This window comes from Sapajus apella, unplaced genomic scaffold (assembly GCF_009761245.1).
Source record: "Sapajus apella isolate SASKATOON/1434 unplaced genomic scaffold, GSC_monkey_1.0 scaffold2, whole genome shotgun sequence".
In the NCBI taxonomy this organism is placed as follows: domain Eukaryota; kingdom Metazoa; phylum Chordata; class Mammalia; order Primates; family Cebidae; genus Sapajus; species Sapajus apella.
This window is the reverse complement of record NW_022436942.1, coordinates 64,822,788-64,844,852: the sequence shown is the minus strand read 5'-3', so window position 1 is coordinate 64,844,852 and position 22,065 is coordinate 64,822,788. Positions and strand designations below refer to the sequence as shown.

General features: G+C 42.9%; 1 protein-coding gene across 5 annotated transcripts in view; it reads right to left on the bottom strand.

Annotated features, from left to right (window-relative positions):
• The window catches only part of RFX4 (regulatory factor X4), a 178,533-nt gene that overhangs the window by 75,007 nt on the left and 81,461 nt on the right, over nt 1–22,065 (bottom strand). For 4 of the 5 annotated variants that reach the window (XM_032285761.1, XM_032285754.1, XM_032285765.1 and 1 more), the window contains 3 exons: nt 6,962–7,023; nt 2,320–2,533; nt 59–136 (listed from right to left, as the gene is read on the bottom strand). In XM_032285761.1, coding sequence (XP_032141652.1) covers nt 59–136; nt 2,320–2,533; nt 6,962–7,023 — 354 coding nt within the window. Of the gene's footprint in view, nt 1–58; nt 137–2,319; nt 2,534–4,139; nt 4,574–6,961; nt 7,024–22,065 lie in introns of those variants that run through there. The other variant, XM_032285775.1, reaches the window with a different exon arrangement.

Sequence of the window (22,065 nt, the reverse complement as noted above, 5' to 3'; positions counted from 1 at the left end):
AGCTAGTGTTAGAATATTTTAATACCGAGCATTCACAGCTCAACACTTGTTGACCTACCTCATCAAAGTTGGCTCTTATTACAGTGTCCAGTATTCTCTGACAGTGTGTTCTGTACATCATAATAAAGGTAGAAACCTGTGAGGGTGGGTGGAGGATCAACAACAAAGACATACATTAATACACATTGCTGCTGCCCTTGGACTTCCAGAGTTTAGGTCATTTCTTCCCTGCAGTGGGGATGGAATTCACCTAACACCTACTCAACCTACTAAACCCAGGTGAGACTGATTTTTATTAGGCGGTGTTCTCTGACCCTCGGCTCCCTCCTCTGTGCTCACAGAGCACAGGAGTGTTTCTCCCCAAGATACAGAACCCACTGGTTTCTCCCTCTGCCCCCATTTTCCACCCCCTGAGATTGTGAGCTCTAGGAAAATAAAAATGGTATCTTACTCATGCTCATGTATCCAGCACCTAGCACAGGGCCTGGCACACAGGGCTAAGCAGGGCTTATGGAACTAAATTCTCTTCATTGGCTAAGACCACTAAAAAGTTAAAATCCAATATACATTTATAAGAAGAAGTGATTCTGCCTAAGTCATCATAAGACATTTGGAAATTCTCTGCAATGTGCTTAGCCAAAAAAAAAAAAAAAACATCTTCCCCCCTCCATTTATCCAGTAATTTTTATGTTTTTTTTTTTTTAATTATCTGAAAATTTTAAATCCATGGTACAGGAAGTTCGTTTATGTGTTTATTGACCAAAAAAAAAGCAAATTTAAGAAAAAAATAAAGATTTATCTAGTTCTTAGATTTAACATATCTTTTACAGATACAAGTTCATTTCCTTCATTTCGGAACATAGACATGCATTTTATGTAAATTTAAGTTGACTTATACAAGCATCTGTCTCCCTGCTCAACTCTAAGCTTCCTAAAAGCAGGACTCATCTCATTCTGTACTGTATCCCAGATCTTATGTTACATGGAGACTTTGTAGAAGCTCATACATGTTAGAGCAGCACTGGGTTGCATCAGTGGGTACATTAAATATGTGATACTCAGCCGGGCGCAGTGACTCACGCCTATAATCCCAGCACTTTTGGAGGCCGAGGTGGACAGATCACAAAGTCAAGAGATCGAGACCATCCTGGTCAACATGGTGAAACCCCGTCTCTACTAAAAATACAAATTAGCTGGGCGTGGTGTCACGCACTTGTAGTCTCAGCTATGCAGGAGACTGAAGCAGGAGAATTGCTTGAATCTGGAAGGTGGAGATTGCAATGAGCCGAGATCGTGCCACGGCACTCCAGCCTGGTGACAGTGTGAGACTCCGTAGGAAACTTCCCCAAATTTGTTTTTCCAGTAACTTGCTCCAAATATTATATGATCAAAACTATCAGATTCATTAGACCTATAAAATCTTCTTTGTCTATTAGACTATGATTTCACCAACTCCCCTGCAGCACAAGGGAAAATGAACTTTATTCTGTGGGAAAGCAATTCAGAGAGGAGGGGTTCTTTCCTCATGAAATGAGACAGCATAATATCATAGGACAAGTATGTCGGTGGACAGACAGAAGATAGATGATAGGTAGATAGACAGACAGGGATACATGATAGAGTAAATTTTATTTTAAGATAGTTTTGGATTTACAGAAAAGTTGTAAAGATAGTACTTAGGAGTTCCCATATGCCTCACCCCTATTGTGAACATCTTGCATTACTAGGGTATATTTGTCACAACTAATGAACTAATAGCGATAAATTATTATTAACTATAATCCATGCTTTATTTGGATTTCTTTTTCTTTCTTTCTTTTTTTTTTTTTTTTTTTTTTTGAGGTGGAGTTTTGCTTTTGTTGCCCAGGCTGGAGTACAATGGCATGATCTCGGCTCACTGCAACCTCTGCCTGCCAGGTTCAAGCAATTCTCCTGCTTCAGCCTCTGGCTGGAATTACAGAAATTATTACTGACTCCATGCCCAGCTAATTTTTTTGTATTTTAGTACAGACAGGGTTTCACCATGTTGGGCAGGCTGGTCTCAAACTCCTGACCTCAAGTGATCCACCTGCCTTGCCCTCCCAAAGTGCTGAGATTACAGGCATGAGCCACCATGCCTTGCCTGGACTCCTATCTTTATAATTTTAAACTCACTGTTTTGCAATAGAAGTGTGTATGTGCGTGCGTGTGTGTGTGTGTGTGTGTGTGCGCGCGTGCGTGTGTGTGTGAGAGAGAGACAGAGAGAGAGAGAGAGAGAGAAAGAGAAAGACAGAGAGAGGGAAAGCACCCACCCCAAATAGTCACTTCAGGTGTGGTTACCTTCTCCTCAGGCAGGCTGGCTGGCAGATTTAGATCTTTGACATTGGGAAATTCTGGCAGCAGTGTTCCAAGTTTGGACCGGGGTGAATATGCCACTGTCTGTTTGCTCACTTCTTTCTTGCCCGTTTCACTCACCCAGGCGGCTCCTTTCTTGGAATACATCACATCATAATATTGGGAGCTTTCTTTCACTGCAATGCCATAGTAATGGTACCTGGGCCATAAGGAGAGAGAGAGAAAGAGAGAGACCCTCATGTACTATCATTAAGTGAGGTTTCCTGAGTTGGGCATGTTGCCCAAGGCCAAGGAAAGCTGGGGCCATCCTACCTGGGGATAGAAGAGTTAACTCTCCTGAAGGCTAATATCTCTGAAATATAGAATTAAACCAAAGTTCCACATTGCCAGCTGTCAATCAGGCAGGCAAAAATAACCAAAATTGCCTCCTACAGAAAATGTTAAGTCAAATACTTTGCAAAGCAGAGAAGAGATGAAAAATTTTCCATTAGTACTTGATCTCTGATGTCTAGCCAAATGGGATCCCAGCACCTGAATGTCCCTTCTCTGTGAGGACCCAAGCAGGATATGTTTGTGACTAACTGCACCTCCAACAAAAATTCATTTGGCCCATATTTTGCTTAATCAATACATGGGAGTCTCAAAGAACTGTAGTTTTAAAAAGGTAAATTCAGTGCTTTAGTTGACACTGACGTAAAATGAAGACCAGAACTTTTTATTAACCCAAAGTGGGCTTAATATTAGCAATGTTTTTAATTAAGACTAACAAGGGGTTGGAGGTTGCATTTTGTTTAGACTTTAGCTATAATATATTGAGCACTTTCTATATGCCAGGTACTTTGCAAAGACTTACATGCATTAATTTGAAAAATAACCAAAAATAGAAATTACTACAGTCTTTCTACACATGAGAAACTGGAGGCAAGAAAGCTCAAATAATTTAAGGTCATATAGCTGTTTTAGGGGAAGAACAGGTTCTTGAACACAGGTCTTTTTGTCTACGAAGCCACAATGTTATCCCCCTGAAAACACTGCAAGGTGGTCTTATCAATTTTGATTTTAACAGAATCATTTATAAAGTTTAATAAGAATACAGATTCCTGGGGCCTCTCTTAGGACCTACTGATTCAGAACATCTAGGAATGGGGCCCAAGAATCAGCAATGAATCAAGCACCGCAGGGGTAATTTTAAAGCACATCAGTTTGAGATCTCTGGTACTCAGTGTTTGACACAGATTATCTTATTTAATCTCACAAAATCCCCATAAGCCTGGAATTAATTATTATCCCCACTTTATAGATAAGGAAAGTAAGACTCAGGGAATTTAAGTCACATCCCCAAAATCACCCAGTGAGTAAGTAGCAGAGGCAGGATTTAAACCTCCCAAGTGCTTTGAGCCACTAAGCCAGTGATTCTCAAACTTTACTACTACTAAGAATCACCTACCAAACATATTAAAATATCCCTGGTAATCTAGTGGCTATGAATAAAAGAAGAAAGAAAAAAAAAACATTAAAATAGAGACTCCTGGGCCCTGCCCACCCTTACAGATTCCTATTTAGTAGGTCTAGAGTAGATTTTCACAGTCCTATGGGCAATACAAATGTTCAGTCACCCATGGACCTCACTTTCAGAAACACCGCACAACATATTAACTACTTTTCTTTACCCATGGAGATATGATGAAAGTCACAAAATATTACAGATAATAAAGCATTTGAGTTATGGGAAGGGCTTTCTCAAGGAGGGAAGAGATAAGCACATCAAAACCTTCCCTCTCCCCAACCCCCTTTACTCCTGATACCATTCCGTGATACTGCTGCTTAGTGGGCATCGCGCATCTATCTGAATGCCTTCTGGGATGAAGAATTCAGACCCTCCGAAGGCAGCCCAGTTCATTTTGCCAGTATGGTTATCAGAAAATTCTTCTTTGTGCGGAGCTAAGTCTGCCTTCTGTACCTTCCGTGTCTTCTACTACTTCCCAACTGTCGTAACTGCCTTTCCACCTGGAAGTCACTTCGTGGGTGGGGGAGGAGGGCGGTTCCGGTGGCTTCAGGTGGGATGACAGTTATGACACACCTCCCTAACCTTAAAAAGTTCACCTTTATAACTTCTTAAGAGCTGGATCATCTAATATGTTCAGACCAGACCACTTTTTGACTATTCAGACCTCACGTAGCTAAAATCAACAACCACAGTTAAGCTACTGCTCTGATCTCAAGTTCTTCTAGTTCAGTTCTGTAGGGCACGGCAACAGGCTCCCACACTCCTCACCAGCCACTCACCAGATTTCCCTTTTTTTCCTTTATTTCTTCTAAAAAAAAAAATGGGACACGTGTAGAATGTGCTCTGTCACCCTGGCTGGAGTGCAGTGGTGCAATTTCTGGTCACAGAAACCTCTGACTTTCAGCTTCAAGCAATTCTCCTTTCTCAGCTCCCTGAGTAGCTGGGACCACAGAGGCATGCCACCATGTCCAGCTAGTTTTTGTATTTTTTGTAGAGACAGGGTTTCACCATGTTGGCCAGGCTGAACTTGAACTCCTGACATCAAGTGATCCACAGCCTCAGTCTCCCAAAGTGGTAGGATTACAGGCGTGAGCCACCATGCCCTGCCCACCCCTCAGGTTTCTTCTGTCATGGTCAATTTGCCAAAGGAGTTTCTCTATAATGCCATGATGCAGGTTGGAAGCAGGAGCGTCTTACTGCCTTTCAACTGGTCAAAGGTGTGACCAACTTTGGAGTATCCTTATGTAAGAGGATACAATAAAATTGATTATACAGAATTTTTAAAGAAGATATTGCCCAATTTGCCAACCTTGAGGTTAAAGAAAATGAAAAACAAAACAAAAACAGACTCTCCCATGTGGACAGAAGGAAATTTTCTTCGTTTGTGCACGATGGGAAATGTTTCTGCTCTCTCTTTACTATGTGTCTTTACTATGTCTACTCTTCTTAGAAATGAGAAACAAGGTGTTGGAGTCACTGATTCTTCAAAGACCATAAGCTAGAGGAAAAAATTCATTTGCATTTATTCCATATCCTTCTATCCATCCGCTATTCTGTTTGACCAACATTTTGAATCACCTACTATGTGTTCACCAGCAAACAAGGAAGAACCTGGATTTTGTACTCAAACTAAGGCTGAAACCTCACTTTTAAACAAACATCAGAATTTTTAAATTATAACTGAGCTTTTTTTTTCTGAATTGTCATCTTGGAAAATTATTAGGAATTTATTCTAAGAGGTCCTTTGTTCAACAATCTTCTGAAAGTCCCTTTAGAGATCAGCTCAAGAGCTTCTAAGCCACACCAAAAAAAAATAGTCTCATTATTTTCAGAACTTTACCAAAAAAGGGTTTTTCCCAGTTTGATCATCTATTTTCTTTCCCTACCGTGGCTCCACAGTCAAACCCACCCTTGGAGGATGGGAACGTGCTGCCCAGGGATGAGAGGAGCTGGTGAGGGACAGGGGTTTGGCCCAGGGTGAGAGTATTGGATATGCTTTTGACATATCCTTTGAGACAAGAAAACTCTTTTAAGTCCTATATGGTTGTTTTTCTAAAAAGTGACAGTGTTTTATAGGTCACTATGTGCTGACCTGCTCAATGTGGTCAAAATGTTTAGAAATGCTGCATAATCAGGCACCCTCTAGTGGAGTCACCTTGTACATTAGCATAATAAGGCTTCTAAGAAGTCTTCCAGTAAAGGAAACCGTTTAAACTTAGTGTTTACCAAATTTATAGGGCCCACTGCTTTTCATGGAACACCTATTATCGTCCAACAATTTTTGAAACATCCTTAGAGGACAGTCCTATAAATCCAGATTTTAATGAAGGCCGAGCAATATAGGAAGAGATTCCCTTCCTACTGACTCATGCCTAGCAGACAAGTGTCTGCACATCCTTCTGCACTCCTCTGGGCTTTTCTTAAATGTAACCTCCTCTGAAGGACCTTCCCTGGCCATTCCTTTTTGTTGTTCTCTGCTACAACTCTCTTTGTCCCAATCTGATTCTTAGTTTTGTCTGTGTTTCCCACCGGAATGTATGCTCCATGAGGGCAGCAACTGATTTGCTCCTGTGTTCCCAGTACCTAGCACCACATATGTGACACACAGAAAAGATAAAGCATGAGTTGGTTGGTTGGTTGGTTGATGCAACTGACGAATGGGAAGCAGCGAGCCCTTGTGGACCGTGGTGCAGCTGGACTTTTCTGCCCCATCTCCCGTGCAGGGAATAGTACAGTTTTGCTTCTCTGGTCTACTGGATACTATGAAAGCAGAGTTTGCTCAGCAAAACAGTCCAAATAACCTGGTCATCATCCCAGAAGCCACAAGGCAATCCTTTCAATGAGGCCCAAGACTATTTTACAAAATATAGCTAAAAGCAGGGTGGTACAAAATCAGATTCCTTAAAGCAACAGAGCCAATTCGTCTGGGGCTTTTGGACAACCTATCTTTCAGGAGTCCTGAGAGAGGGCTCTGGCCATCATAAAGCTCCTCCATAGTCCCTCTAGGCACAGACTTCTGCCAGGCCTGCAGACAGGCCCAGGATAAAGGGCCAAGGGTCTGGCCTGTCTCAAGGCCCATAGATGCGTGCTCTGCAGGTGGAATGGCCATCCGGTGCTTACTTTGACTGTCCTCGGGTCCCGAGTCTTCTGGTGGTTAACTGAGGAAACTGCTGCCTTATGATCTGTAAGTCAACAGAAGAATCAGTTACCAATTGGGAAGAGTTGGGAGCATAGTGACTGAGTTTTACAAACAGCCATCTACAGAAGGGAGGAAAACGTAGGTCCTTGGTTGCAATGATTTATTAAGAGTCTGTGAGGACCCTGGAGAAGACGACTGGTGTCGGAGTGGGGCATGCTTGGATAGTTGTGGGGCTCTAGATACTAAGGGGGTCTTACTTGGCCACTCTGTGCCTCACCCCCTCCTACTTACGATGGAAGGAGAGTTCTGGTTGGTCTAGGATGTGCCATTCCCCTATTTAAAACCCTCCAATGGCTTCCATGGCACCTGGAACTAAAACCCACACTTAGCCTCTGTAACTCAACCTGCTTACCTTCTGGTCTTCCTCTTTTACAGTTCTCACCTTTACTCACCAGATCCCAGCCACACTGGCTTTTTATTGTTTTCTCTATTACAAATACACCAGCATTGCTCCTCACTGGGGGCCTCTGTACTTCAGCCGGGAGTGGAATTTCACTCAGCTCTTCACAAGACTGCCTCCTCTTTTTTTTTTTTGTTTTTTGTTTTTAATGGTACTTTAGGTTCTGTACTTTATGTGCAGATCATGCAGACTTGTTGCATAGGTACATACAAGGCAAGGTGGTTTGCTGCCTTTATCCCCCTCATCACCTATATCTGGTATTTCTCCCCTCATTATTCCTCCCCACCTTCCCGACCGCCTCTGTCCCTCCCCTAGCCCCCCACCTACTGACTGCACTGTGTGATGCTCCCCTCCCTGTGTCCATGTGTTCTAATTGTTCAAGACTGCCTCCTCTTAAACCATTCAGGTGTCTAGACAATGTCCTTCTGCCCAGAGGCGTTCTCGAACCAGCCAGTGTAGAGTAGCACAAGGGTCATATGGCCCTGCTTTGTATTCTTATCACTTAGCACTATCTGAAGTTATCTTGTTCACTTACTCTTTGGGTGCTAACTTTATGTCCTCTATTCCTACTTGTACACATGCTCCATGAGAGCAGGGAACTCATACAGGGTTTGGCACATGCAAAGACCTCAATCCATATTTGCTGAATGAAGGAATGAAAGCTTGAGAGTATCTTCTATCTGCCTGCAGAGAAGAGGACTATAATTGCTGTTGCTCAGGAAAACCACACCAATTCACAAGAAATCCGGGAAAAGAGAGCATCTCTCAAGGTGAAGACATAACCATGGGGCCCCTTTCCTTGGGATTTATAAAGATGACGTTTGTGGAAAGGTATGACAGTGCAGGGGTTACTTGCAAGAACTCTGGAACTCGACTACCTGAATTAAATCCAAGCTCAGTCATTGGTTAAGCTGGGTGCCCTTGGGCAAGTTATTTAATAGCCATGTGACTCAGTTTCCCCATTTGTAAAATGGGAATGATAATAACCTCTAGAGAATTATTATGAAATTTTAAAAAGTGAATGTATGTAAATAATTTGCAGCAGTGCCTGGCACTTAGTAAGTACTTACTAAATGTTACCCATTATTACCACTGATTTTCCAGATGACCCTTTGGGATTTTTCAAGTGTAACCAAAGTCTTCCAGAATCCCTTCCCTCCTGGTAAGCATTGAGCAGGCATGCATGGTCAGAGGGAGTGAGCCTTCATGAAAAGAGATGTTGTTGCTGATTTCTTATTGGTAGAGCATCAGACTTGAGAGCTTTCTCTAGGGATGGGGATGAACATCTCTATTGATCTATTCACCCCTCTTTTATCCACACCAATACTCTCATTGATTGCTTTACTCATTCACTCAGCAAATATGGACTGTGACCCTGTTAGCTGTTTGAACTTGGACACCCTATTTAACTTCTCTGTGCCTGAATTTCCTCCTGTGACATTTGAGGACTAAGGGAGTTGTGTAGTCTTCCCCTAATTGGAGGGCTAGGTGTTGGTGATCTCAACTAAAATGGCATCAGTGGGATAGAAACAAGTGCACAAATTAGTGAGAAATTGAGAACCTTGAACAGATAGCATGAAGACTGAGCATTTCTCTACACTGGGGAGCTGACTATCTCCAGTGTAGAGAATGGATGGGCCAGCATTTCAGCATCTGAAAATGGTTGAAAAAAAGATGCACTTCACAAGAATGTTTAGAGAATCTAATGCAATAGCATCACGAAACCACCTTTGGAAGTAAAAGGGGCTTTTAAAATATCATCTCATGGTGATCATGCTGAAAAAAATGATGCAATAATTCTCTGAATTCTTTAAGGGTACCCTTTGTAGGCAATAAATCCCATCTCTTTAACCCTGACTCCTGTAAACTGAGGATCCAAGCTTCTTAACTTTGTTTATGTCCCTCTCAAACTTTTGTGGCCTGATTGAAAGGCAGTCATTCAAGATGGGGTCAGTAACAGTGCTCTTTAAACACTTTGTCTAGCAATGCAGCCCAAGACTGCAACCAGGTTTAGTGGCCTCATCACCTTGGGTTTATATTAACCTGTGGCCAAGCCCGACAGACTTTCTTCATATGAATGGCTTCAGAGCCAGGATTTGAAGCAGCTGTTCACAAAGCAACACTACTGAACAGATATAGACATGCTGATAGAGATAGAAAGAAAACAAGGAAAATTGAGCCAGGGGATTTTTAACATTGGTTTCAAGTGAGTTCTGAGTTTCCTAACCACCCAAGCAAAGAAGATAATACAATAGAGTTAGAAGAATCCCACTATCAATATAAGTGCATATTAGTTGCTTAGAAAAAGCAGAAATATTCATGTTTAGTCTGTAAAATTTCTCCTATACAAATGAACATAATTACTGAAGCAAGGTATCATGTTTTTGCTTTTTTGTTTTTCTGAGACAGAGTCTCACTCTGTTGCCCCGGCTGGAGTACAGTGGCATGTCTTGGCTCACTGCAACCTCCGACCTCCTGAGTTCAGGCGATCCTCCTGCCTCAGCCTGTCGAGTAGCTGGGACTACAGATGCACACCAACATGCCTGGCTAATTTTTGTATTTTTAGTAGAGACAAGTTTTTGCCATGTTGGCCAGGCTGGTCTTGAACTCCTGACCTCAAGTGATCCACCCACCTCAACCTCTTGAAGTGCTGGTATAAGCCATTGCATTTGGCTAGTAAGGCATCATATTTAACCCTCTGTTATTCACAGATACTTCGAAAAGGATAATATTCAGTGCTGTCAAAGCTGTAGTAAAACTGGAATACTCAGATGGCTGATGGTATCATTTATTAGTACAACCCTTCCCCAAAGCATTTTCAAAACATATAAGAAGCCATAAAATACTTATATTTTTGACCTCTTCATTCCAAGGCAATAATCTAAAATAAGAAAAAGCTAAATGTGCGGCTACTAATGACAGTGAAAATTTTGAAACAACAAATGTCCAATGATAAGAAATTGTCTAAAAATATGGTAGTGTATATACACCCCATAGAAATTATGAAATAATTACCATTAAAATTGATGGTAACAAAAACTATGTCATAACACAAAAAATGCTTATAATGTTAAATGAAATAGCAGAACTCAATCTATGTTTATGTTAGAGTTATATAACAGGGAATTGTTTATAGAAATAGAGGAATGAACGGTAATGTGGAAAAATGAAGATGGATATTTGTTAGGGTATTGGGATTGTGAGTACAACAGAAAGGGTTTGTATATTCATGTACTAAATCAACTATTTTTTTTGCAAACAGAAAAGGATTTTATTAGGAATAACGGTGAAAGTTCAAGATAATCTTGGAAGAAGCGCCTAAAATCTACTTCTACCAGAATGTTATAGTGTTGTTTTTCTTTCTTTTCTTTTTGTTTTTTAAATAAATCATTTCCTATTTTCTATAACCAATATGTCGATAATTAAAGAAAGCAGCATTGTTTTGTTTGGTTGCTAAGCCTTACGATAACTTGATTTAAGAGACGGGGCTAAGTTCTGAAACCTTTCCAAGTGTTTATCCAAATGGTATCCTAGGTAACATCTATAAAATGACACAGGCCAAGCCCTTGATCCCTGGCCCTAGGTTAAGGTACCAGGGGTTGCCAACTGTGTTCTAGAGATGTAACAGATGGCCCCTGGGAAATGAATGGCCTTCTGGAGTTACTTGTTCTACCTCTGCGAGACAGTAACATGTACAATCAGTGTGTTTGTAATTCTATGCACTGCGATGTTGAGGCATTATCAAGCCATAGCATGGGGCCTGGGAATTCACAGATCAATTTAATCTATGACACTCTTCATTGCTGATGGTTTTTACTTATTCTTTTTGAATAATGTATAGATCAATACATGCAGTTTTAGCATCTGTGTGACCAGCTCAACCTCCGCTGTGTTACCTAAGACAGAACCGGAGAGTCCTCCCTGACTCCTCTTTTCCTAACACTGCATAATCATTGGTCCTGTTGATTCTGGCTTCAGAACATCTCCTAAACCTAGCCCCTTCTCTCTAGCTGCCCTTATCCCCACTACTGCCCTAGCCCACTATCATCTCTCACTGCTTGGACCACAGAAACATTCTTCTAACTGGTTTTCCTGCCACCGATCTTGTTGCCTCACGAGTGGGATTTGTTTTTTTGAGACAGGGTCTCACTCTGTTGACCAGGCTGGAGTAGTGGTGCCATCCTAGCCCACTGCAGCCTTGAATTCCTAGACCTGAGAGATCCTCCTGCCTCAGCCTCCAGAGAAGCTAGGACTATAGGTACATGCCACCACGCCAGGCCTCAGCAGCAGGATCTTTCTAAAATGCCAGTATAATAATTTCATCTCCTCCTTGAAAATATTGAGTGCCTTCTTGCTGCCCACTCTGAATAAAAAGCCAGCTTCCTCAGGTTGGGTCATGAGGTCCTCTGTGATCAACTCCTGCCCAGCTACCCAGCCTAAAATCCAGCTATTCCTCAGAGCTCCAGGCTCATTTTGGCCCCACATCCACAGTCCTGTTCCCTATGCCTGGAAGGCCAAGGCCCCACTGTTTCTACCCACCCCCAAGGAACTCCTAGCTTTCTCTGAGCCTCTCCCACTTGCCCTGTAGCCCTTCCCATGCAGCTTTAGCTGCCTCCTTTCTCTGTTTTCCTAGTGAATTGGGAAACAGTGGGAAACAGTGGTTAGGCACAAAGGCTTTGGAGTTGGGTTCTCCCGGGTTCCAGTCCTGGCTCAGGCACTGTGCTAACCACTTTACATGTATTATTTCAGTTGATCATCATAACAATCCAGTGCCAGGTTCCACTATTTCCCTCTTTATAGATGAGTAAACTGAGGCTTAGAGAGGCTAAGCAACCTGCACAAAGCCACACAGCTCAGATGCAGATCTGCGATTTGAATGCATCCAGTCTGACTTAACACTCTACCACCACAATGCTATGGCTTCTGGATGAATGAAAGTGTCCCCAAGCCTCTCATTCCTTCCTTTAACAGCAACCTTTATTTCTTTTATGTCATATTCCTGCATTTACACGTTACGTGTGTTTGAGGAATGAAATGATTTCTCGTTCTTATTAACTCTTCGGTGAAGATTTCTATTCTCCTCACTCTGGCCCTCTTGGAAATGTTCTGGTGGCCACTGTTATAAAAGGATCTGAGGGTTCTGCACCTAATAGGCTACGGAAGGTGGGAAGCAGCTGAGGGGATGGTAACATTAGCAGGCAGCCCCGTGTCTCCTCTTGAATGAAATTTACCCGCATCTGCTCAAGTGGCAATCTGGCAGTGAAACACTACTGCTTAATAAAATGCTAAGCAAAAATCATTCTGTTTGTACAATGTAGGTCCCCAAGTAGGTTTACTGAAGGAATGATCCAGATCATTACCTGTCTGCCTAGAGGCCTCCAGAAATTCTCTATGTCCACCTGACTTAGCAGAGGTTCCTTTGATTGAAACTCAGACACCACTCTTTGCTTCCATCTTTTCTCTCTAAATTTCCTTACATGAACTCGAGGTTCTGTCCAAGTCAGACTACTTGGTGTTGCACTATTTCCTGAATGCTTCCAGGCCCATACCTCTGCACCTTCTACCCTCAGCTCTCTCTCCCTCCTCACCACCTGTGCCCTCAGAGCCCATCCAGCCACCCAGTCTGCACTCCGCTGCTCTGTGAGCCTTTCCCCATTACCTGACCACACCAGAACTCACCCTTCCCCAAACCAGAAGCTAGAGTATGTGCCACTTCCAATCTGTGACCAAGTTCTACCCCCGTCTTCATATCCTGATTCTACCCATATCCTCCCATCTCCACCTATCCCAGGACCATGGTCTTGCACCTGGATTGCTTCAATGGTCTCATTGGCCCTGCTTCCTGTCATGCCCCATCACGACCACTTCTCCATGAAGCCTCTAAACAAAACCCACACCCCCCAGGTCCTGCCTGATTGGCCCTGCCTTTGTTCCAGCTTAGCTATCCCACTCCTCTCCCAATTCCTATGTTCTGGCCATACGGAATGGAACTTCTTCCAAGTTTCATGAACACATTGTATTCTGTCTTACTCTGGCCCTTCCCACAGGATGTTCTCATTGTCCAGAGCCCTCTCTTCACACTCTTTTTCTGCCTAATGTCTACTCATCCTCACATCTCAGCTTGTACCTTATTTCCTCCCAGAAACTTTCCCTGGGCCACTTGTTGGGTGACATAGTTAGGCGATCCATAGAATCTTTTTTTTTTTTTAATTAAAGTTGACATATAAAATTGTATATATTTATGGTATACAATATGATTTTTTTAAAGACAGAGTCTTGCTCTGTCACCCAGCTGGCATGCAGTAGTGCGATCTTGGCTCACTGCAACCTCTGCCCGTGGTTTCAAGCAATTCCCCTGTCTCAGCCTCCTGAGTAGCTGGGACTACAGGTGCCCACCACCATGCCTGGCTAATTTTTTGTATTTTAGTAGAGACAGGGTTTCACCATGTTGACCAGGATGGTCTCAATCTCCTGACCTTGTAAACTGGCCACCTTGGCCTCCCAAAGTGCTGGGATTACAGGTGTGAGCCACCGTGCTGGCAATATGATGTTTTGAAATATGTATACATTGTGGAATGGCTAAATTGAGTTAATTAACATATGTATTACCTCCCAACTTGTTATTTTTTTTATAGTGAGAACACTTAAAATGTACCCTATTAGCAATTTCCTTTTCTTCTTGTTTTTTTTTTCTTTTTGAGATGGAGTCTCACTCTGTCTCCCAGGATGGAGTGCAGTAGCATGACCTCAGCTCACTGCAACCTCCGTCTCCTGGGTTCAAGTGATTCTTGTGCCTCAGCCTCCCTAGTAGCTGAGATTACAGGCATGTACCACCAGGCCCAGCTAATTTTTGGATTTTTAGTAGAGATCGGGTTTTGCCAGTTGGCCAGAGCAAGTTCAAGCTCCTGGCCTCAAGTGATCCACCCACCTCTGCCTTCCAAAGTGCTGGGATTACAGGCCTGAGCTATTGTGCCTGGCCAGCAATTTTCAAGAATACATTGTCATTAACTATAGTTACCAAGCTCTTGAACTTATTCTTCCTAATTGAAAGTTTGCATTCTTTGACCAAATTTCTCCAACTCCCCACCCCATAGAATTTTTATAAATAATCAATGTTGTACTTAGCTTTATAAAGTCCTTACCTAGGCTTATAAGACTCCACACAAACTGTATCTCCAGCCTCATTTTCCCCATGTTCAACAAGCTGCAGTCTCAGTAACCATAATAGGTTGGTTAATGGTCCAAAGCTTGGATTCATTCACCAACAAATATCCACTAGCTCCTGCTATAGGCTGGACATTTTGCTAGGCACTGAGGAACACGCTGAGCAAAACAGAAACTGCCTCTGTTCAAGAAGCTTACATTCTAGTGTGAGAAGACGAAAAATAAGTGAAAAAGTCAATGTACCTTCGATCAGGTAAGTGCTCCAGAGAGTAAAGAACATGGAGGTGGGAGCGGGTGCCGTGGCTCACGCTGTAATCCCAGCACTTTAGGAGACCTAGGTGGGCAGATCACCTGAGGTCAGGAGTTTGAGACCAGCCTGGGCAACATGGCGAAACCCCCAACTCTACTAAAAATACAAAAATTAGCTGGGCATGGCAGCGCATGCCTGTAATCCCAGCTACTCAGGAGGCTGAGGCAGGAGAATTGCTTGAAACCAGGAGGCAGAGGTTGCAGTGAGCTGAGATCATGCCACTGTACTCCAGCCTGGGTTACAGAGCAAGACTGTGTCTTGGAAAAAAAAAAATGGAGGTGTTTGTTAGTGTTATTTTGTTTAGGGCAATTAGGACTCAATGATCACGTGGCATCTGGGTGGTGACCTAAAGGAAGTGAGAGAATAAACTTTGTGGATATCTAGGGGAAGGAAATTGCAAGAAGGAATAGTCCATGGGAAAGCCCTGGTGTGGGAGCTTGTCTTACGTGCTTCAGAAAGAATGAGGAGGCCCATGTGGCTGGAGCAGAGCGAGTAACCGAGAGAGAGCGGTAGGAGGAGAGGTCGGGAGGCTGGAGGGGTTCACAGGGCCTTGCAGGCCTTTGTAAGTGTGTCCGCTTTTACCCTTAGTGAGATGGGAAGATTTCCAAGGGCTTTAAGGAGGGGAGTGGGGAACAAGATCTGACTTACCATGCAAAAGGGTCACCCTGGCTTCTGTGTGGAGAATTGACTTAGGGACAAGCATGGAAGCAGGGAAACCAGTTGGAAGGCTACTGCAGTAGTCCAGGTGGGAGAGAAGGTGGCTCAGTGCATTAATTCATTGACTCAATGAATGAAAGAAAGAACGAACGAATCATCCCTCTTTGATAGGCCATTGAAGTTGTCTCCAGCATTGTGTTAATGCAAATAATGCTATAAGCAATATCTTCGGGTGTCACAATTTTTGTTTTTTATTTTTGATACTTTGTTTTGGAATTTCTTCCTCATTCCTTTCTCAAAGGTAGAGCTGCTTTATCCAAGGGGAGACACATTTCAATGTTTTTAAAACACACGTTTATAAAGTATAGGAGAGCATTAACACTTTATAAAAATGTGCTAAATTGAAAAGCCAAAAAAGACCTTTTGCTCTTTCTTCCATATGAGCAACAGGTTCTTCATCTATGAAGTGGAGATCATAACACTTGTTCAGCTTATCACACAGGTTCGTAGCAGGATCAGAGAGACTAGAGACTCGGTACCCAGGCTTGCCTCCTGGTACTTCACCAGCCAGAAGTGGAACAAGAGTGGAAGGCAAAGAGCTCAACCTCAACAGGCTTTCACAGCCCGCTGGCTGGAGGGGAGCGAGGAGTGACCAGCTGCCAGGGAGGGGCCGGAGCAGGGGGTCCCTACCCATTAACACTTCCCTCTGCCTCTCTAGTGACTCTTCCTCTTGTTACCATTATTTTCTAGCCCTTTCTCTTCACTGACGGAGTTAGCCCTCCAGACTTTCATCCTTTTGTGGATTTGCAGATGCTCCTCATTCAATCTAGTGTTTGGGGTTTTGTGGTATATTACGCTTTCCCAAGGAACGTGTTAGCGTGGTTGGAATATTTGATTCTGTTTGTGAAAATTATTTTACCTCAAAGTATCTGATGGCCAAACCCTCTCCTCCTCCTCCAAAGAGAGAAAAAGGCAATCTCAAGTAAAGAAATCGGAGGAAAGGGGGTTTGTTGTGAGTAGGGGATGGGGGATGGGTAGAAGTGCTGTTGTATCACATCACATTCTGCCCAAATGCAGGTCAAGACTTTTCCCACTCTGAGCAAAGAAAGGGCTGTTGCAGATAGCACCTCCTCCTTGCAGCTGCAACAAAAACCTGTGGGAAGGGGGTTTGGCTTTTTTTTTTTTAAGTGTTTCTTATGGGCTGCAAATTACAAATTATTCTCCTCTCCTTTCACTAAATAATCAACTGGTCCCTGAATCTGAAAGCCCAGCGCAATTTAGTTTGAGTCTCAAAATGCAGGGTTGGTTCAGCCCCGCTCAGGCTGCTCAGCTTTTAATTTCTGGAGCAAGACTCAGCAAACAGTAAAACACTTTTGTGGAGCTGTGAAAGTTGAGCTTCACTGTTTGATAAATGAGCAGACAGGCAGGCAGCCCCTCTTTCTTTTTTTGTATGGATTCAATGAAGCCTGCCTAAAGAACGCCACATGCTGTTCTAGCTACTGATCTAACATTCCGCAACATCCCAGCCTTCCAAATTCCCTTTAATTACTCATGAATCCCACCCTTCTCTCTTTCAGCCTGGGCAGACAGAGCTGGGGGCTCCACAGGGATGGGGGTGGGAAGCAGAGAAGCTCTGGAGAACTACTGTCTCTGGAGCTGTTGGAATTCCTTTTTAGGTGGTGGTGGCCATGTCACTCATCTCCCCTGTCCATTCTCCGCCCCATACACCACACTCCAGTTGAAGGTAAACCAGCATGCAGGATACCCTTACATCATTTTGTGGGTACAATTTTTTTCAAGAAACATGAGTTTGAAGCAAGCATTTCTGAGATGACATAGTCAAACAATTGCCCTCCTAATTTAAGATGAGGAAGGGAAAGAGTGAAAAGGGGAACTGTCAGCCACTGAGCATCACTAAGCACCATGACTTAAATGAGGTGGTTTTATACTCGGTAATACATTTTGTCTTAGAAAACACCACTGGAGGCCAGGCGCAGTGGCTCAAGCCTGTAATCCCAGCACTTTGGGAGGCTGAGGCAGGTGGATTGTCTGAGCTCAGGAGTTTGAAACCAGCCTGGGCAACACAGTGAAATCCCTCTCTACTAAAATACAAAAAATTAGTCCAGTGTGGCAGCGTGTACCTGTAGTCTCAGCTACGCGGGAGACTGGGGCAGGAGAATAGCTTGAACCTGGGAGGTGGAGGTTGTAGTGAGCCAAGATCATGCCACTGCACTCCATCCAGCCTGGGCAACAGAGTGAGACTCCATTTGAGAGGGAAGAGGGGAGAGGGGAGAGGGAGAAAAGAAAAGAAAACAAGCAAACAACACTGGGGGAGAGTTTGATGATGTCACTTTACAAATGAGGAATGAGGAACTGGGATCTAAGGTGATTCAAGGCTGCCTCCATTCACAGTCTCTGGGCAGTAGAAGAGACAGGAATCTAATTCTCCTGCCTGTCATCTTCCTTACTGTGGCTGACACATGCCCACACACTCCAGAGCCAGCAAGGTGTCCCCTCATTGTGCATGATACCCCCTGCCCCATGGCCTCTGTTGGTGTTGCCTCAAGAGATACCCCCAGAGCCACCCAGGAAGGCCATTTAGTCTCATCACTCTACAGAATACAGCCTTCAGTTTTGACCTCAAATCATATGATCTTGATCAGCTTGATCTCCAAACTTAGTCATCAGGCTTTTGTTTCCAAAAATTCCACCCACCCTCAGCAGGTAAAGATTTGCCATCAACGAGAAGTGATCTAAAAGAAATTCTAATGCAATGGAATCAGTAGATATCCTTCCACACATTGAAGGCGATAAACTTGTATGTTGAATAGAGTCAAGTATGCTGATCATAGTTTAAAAATGAGAGTTGTGTGTCTTATTTCAGGGGAATAATTTTAGGTGAGGGAAAATAAGGGCTTTTCAAGTAGCAAGAAATTAGAAATTTAATACAGTGACAAGTTCCTGTTTTATAACTATGTTTTGTGGAAATCTTGTGGTGTGTTTTTAAAAACACACATAAGAAAAAATTCTTTGAGCAAGAGAGAGAAATGATTAGGGAAATAAGTTGGTTAAAGGGAGCTAACTGCCATCAATTTAACTCTGAAAACAGGATATTAACTTTATTTTGACAATAAACCTAGTCTATTTTTCAGAAAAGAAAAAATAATTAAAGCAGGTAGTATGAATGGGAACTATAAAACATCCTACCTTAATGCTTCGATCTTAAAATCAGTGTTTGCTGGGGTCATTTTACTATACTGATATAATTCTTACCTATTGACAATTTTTATGGCATTTCCTGGGGGCCAGGAAGTGGGGAATGAAAGGGTTAGAGAATGTTACAGATTCCACAGGAAATTCCCTAAGAGAAATTGCAAATTTTCTACAAGAAATTCATACTGAGTGCAATGAGACAGAAGTAGAATTTCGAATCATGCATATGGGTTCCTTGAAAAGCCCCAGGGCTGGAAAGGTAACAGTGAATCTGTTGCCCCTTGAGGGGTACCACGGATGGCAATAACAAGAATTCCAAAAATCCATATGTGAACCCCTCATTGTCCTCAGGGTGACTGGATAACGTGTCACATGTGCATGAGAGAAGGCAGTCATCACACAGGCAGTCATCACACATTGATTTAGCTAGAATGAGGGGAGTTACATAAGATACAGGTGAAGTCAAAAATGGAATAACTCTGAAGATGATAATAAGAGAGGGCGAGGGTGGTGATGGCAGCATGTGTGTGATGTAGGACATTTTTAGAACAATTGTTCTCAAAATTGTTCAGAAGAGCACCTAGAAGGGCTGGAACATTGTTATGTTAGTGATGATATATTAAAAACATGATGTGTTCAAGTCATGAAATATTGCTGTAATAAACTGAAGTCATAACTAACAAGCATTAAGTGTTTATATTTATCAGGCTGTGTGTTAAGTAGCCCTTTTGTAGTCATTATCTCAACAGTTCTCCGGGTGATTGATTGCTATCAATGTTTCATTTTACAGATGAGGAAACTGAGGCCCAGGGCTGTTAGGAAATTATCTGAGCTCACACAGCTGCTAGGTGGTACAACTAGGATTCAAATTCAAATCCAAACAGTTGGCTGGGTGTGGTGGCTCATGCCTGTAATCCCGGCACTTTGGGATTGAGACCATTCTGGCCAAAATGGTGAAACCTCGTCTCTTCTGAAAATACAAAAATAAGCTGGGTGTGGTGGCACACACCTGTAGTCTCAGCTACTCAGGAGGCTAAGGCGGAAGAGTCACTTGAACCCGGGAGGCAGAGGTTACAGTGAGCTGAGATTGCGCCACTGCACTCCAGCCTGGCAACAGAGCAAGACTCCATCTCAGAAAAAAAAAAAAAAACAACGAAACCAAACCAAAAAAAAAAATCAAACAGTTTGACTTCAGAATTTTACATGGCACTACACTAAAAACAAACAAACAAGCAAAACCACCTAAAGAAACCTGGTGTGAAACCAGACATTCTGACATGGACACACCACAGCAGATTCATAAAAATTAAGAAAAATATATGCAAGAATTAGAAGTAGAAGGAAAGTCTATCTAGGTACGTATTATTTTTCTTTGATAACTGGAAAAAGGTCATCTTTGAAGGATCCTAAAGATGCCTCAAGAGTGTCCTCATTTTCTGCTTTGTCAGTTAAGCGGTGTGCCAGTGACCCCAGGTCAGGGTGGGAGGAGGGTGGGCAGACTGGTAGAACTAGAAGGGCCACCCTGTAAATGAGGGGGTGTCTGTCCTCCTCTCCAATGGAGGCAAGTGCAACTGATGAAGCACAGGTCCCCAGAATACACTTCGTTTTTCTCCCCATTGCTCAAGGACGGTCAGCAAGAAAAAAGGAGACAAATCTTCAAGGGTGAACCACCGACAACCCAAACCGCCAATTGTCCATGTCCTCATTGGAAAACTGCAGGATATAAATAAATTCAATTCACACGAGCACATCTGTCACCCCAGCTTCCCTTTCTCCAGTCTCCCAACCTCTTACTGGTGTCTCCTCCCCACTCTCAGCCCCACCACTGGCTCTAGTTTGAGGGAGAGGGAGACCCGCCACTAAATGTAGGAACTAGGGAAAACCACTCAGTCCCTCCGGGTCTTCATTTCCTCATCTGGAAAGTGAAGGGATTGCATCAACTCATCTCTAAGTCTTCTTAACAGATTAAACTCACACCTACTGAAGTGTTAGTGAGTGATAAGTATTAATGAGTGAACTTACCCTGTTTTAGTTGCATTTTTACAGACTTAAATGAGTGTAATTGTGGAATTTAAGACATCATTAAGCCTGTATTTCAGAAGGTATATTTTCAAGGCCAAATGGCCTCTCCACATATTCAAATTACACTGTATCATAACTGTCTAGTGCCTATCCATAAGCCTGCCTTTTCCTGAAAAGTTCAGCAAATTGTGGGCCATGAATCATGTCACCCTCCACAGTCTTAAGTGATCACATTTTACCACCTGTGTTACTTCCCATGAGCTCATAAATTGAGAGAATAACATATACTCTTCCAGGTTCCTGAGTTCCATTTCATAGCTGTAGCATATACAAGGATGCATAGATATGTGAAATGTCCTTATGTGGATAAAATGGCTAGCTGCCTACTCCTTCCCCACTATACCCTAATTATTTCCTTTTTTTTCCCTTTGTCCTTAGTCCAAGGTAAATAAATCCTAATTATTTATTTAAATTAAAAAAAAAATTTAAGAGATGGGCTCTCACTGTGTTGCCCAGGCTGGATTTGAACTCGGGGGTGCAAGCAACCCTTCCACCTCAGCCTCCTGCCTGAGTAGCTGGGATGATAAGCCTGCACCAATTGCACCTGGCTCAAACCCTATTTTTTATTCCAGGATAGAGTGGACCACATATTCTTGCCTCCCTGATAGCCAAAGACAGACAATGAGATGTAGGGGAAATCACTGGGCTGGGCTCTGGGAGAGTCTAAAGAGGGCTGACTGAATTGGGAGTTTTGACCTTTCTCCTCTTACCCATTTTTTTTCTACTTCTTTCCTGGAAGATAGTCTTTGGAGTCTAGCAATCATTTTAGACCATGATGTGATATAGAAACTGGAAGCCATCTGCTAGAAATGACAGAGCACAAAGACAGAAAGAACCTAGGTCTCTGATGCTCTTATGGAGCTGTCCCACTACAGCTGGGTTACCTTCCCCTAGACTTAGTATATGTAAGAAAAGTAGGACCACTAATTTATTTAAGCCACTATTGAGGAATGGAGAGGGACATCTTTCACCACAGTCCCAATTTCTTTAATAACTCATAGACCTTCTGGTTTCTACCCAGGATCTACTTTACAGAGAACGCTCCAGTGTTTAGCTCCTTGGCATTGACCAGAGATCCAATATTGACAACATAAGCCCTGGAGTCAACTACCTCATCCTTAATTGGGAATAAAAACAGCATTTTGACTTCCAGTTTCTGGTTCTGCATATAAGAAGCTTTAAAGCCACCACTCCATACT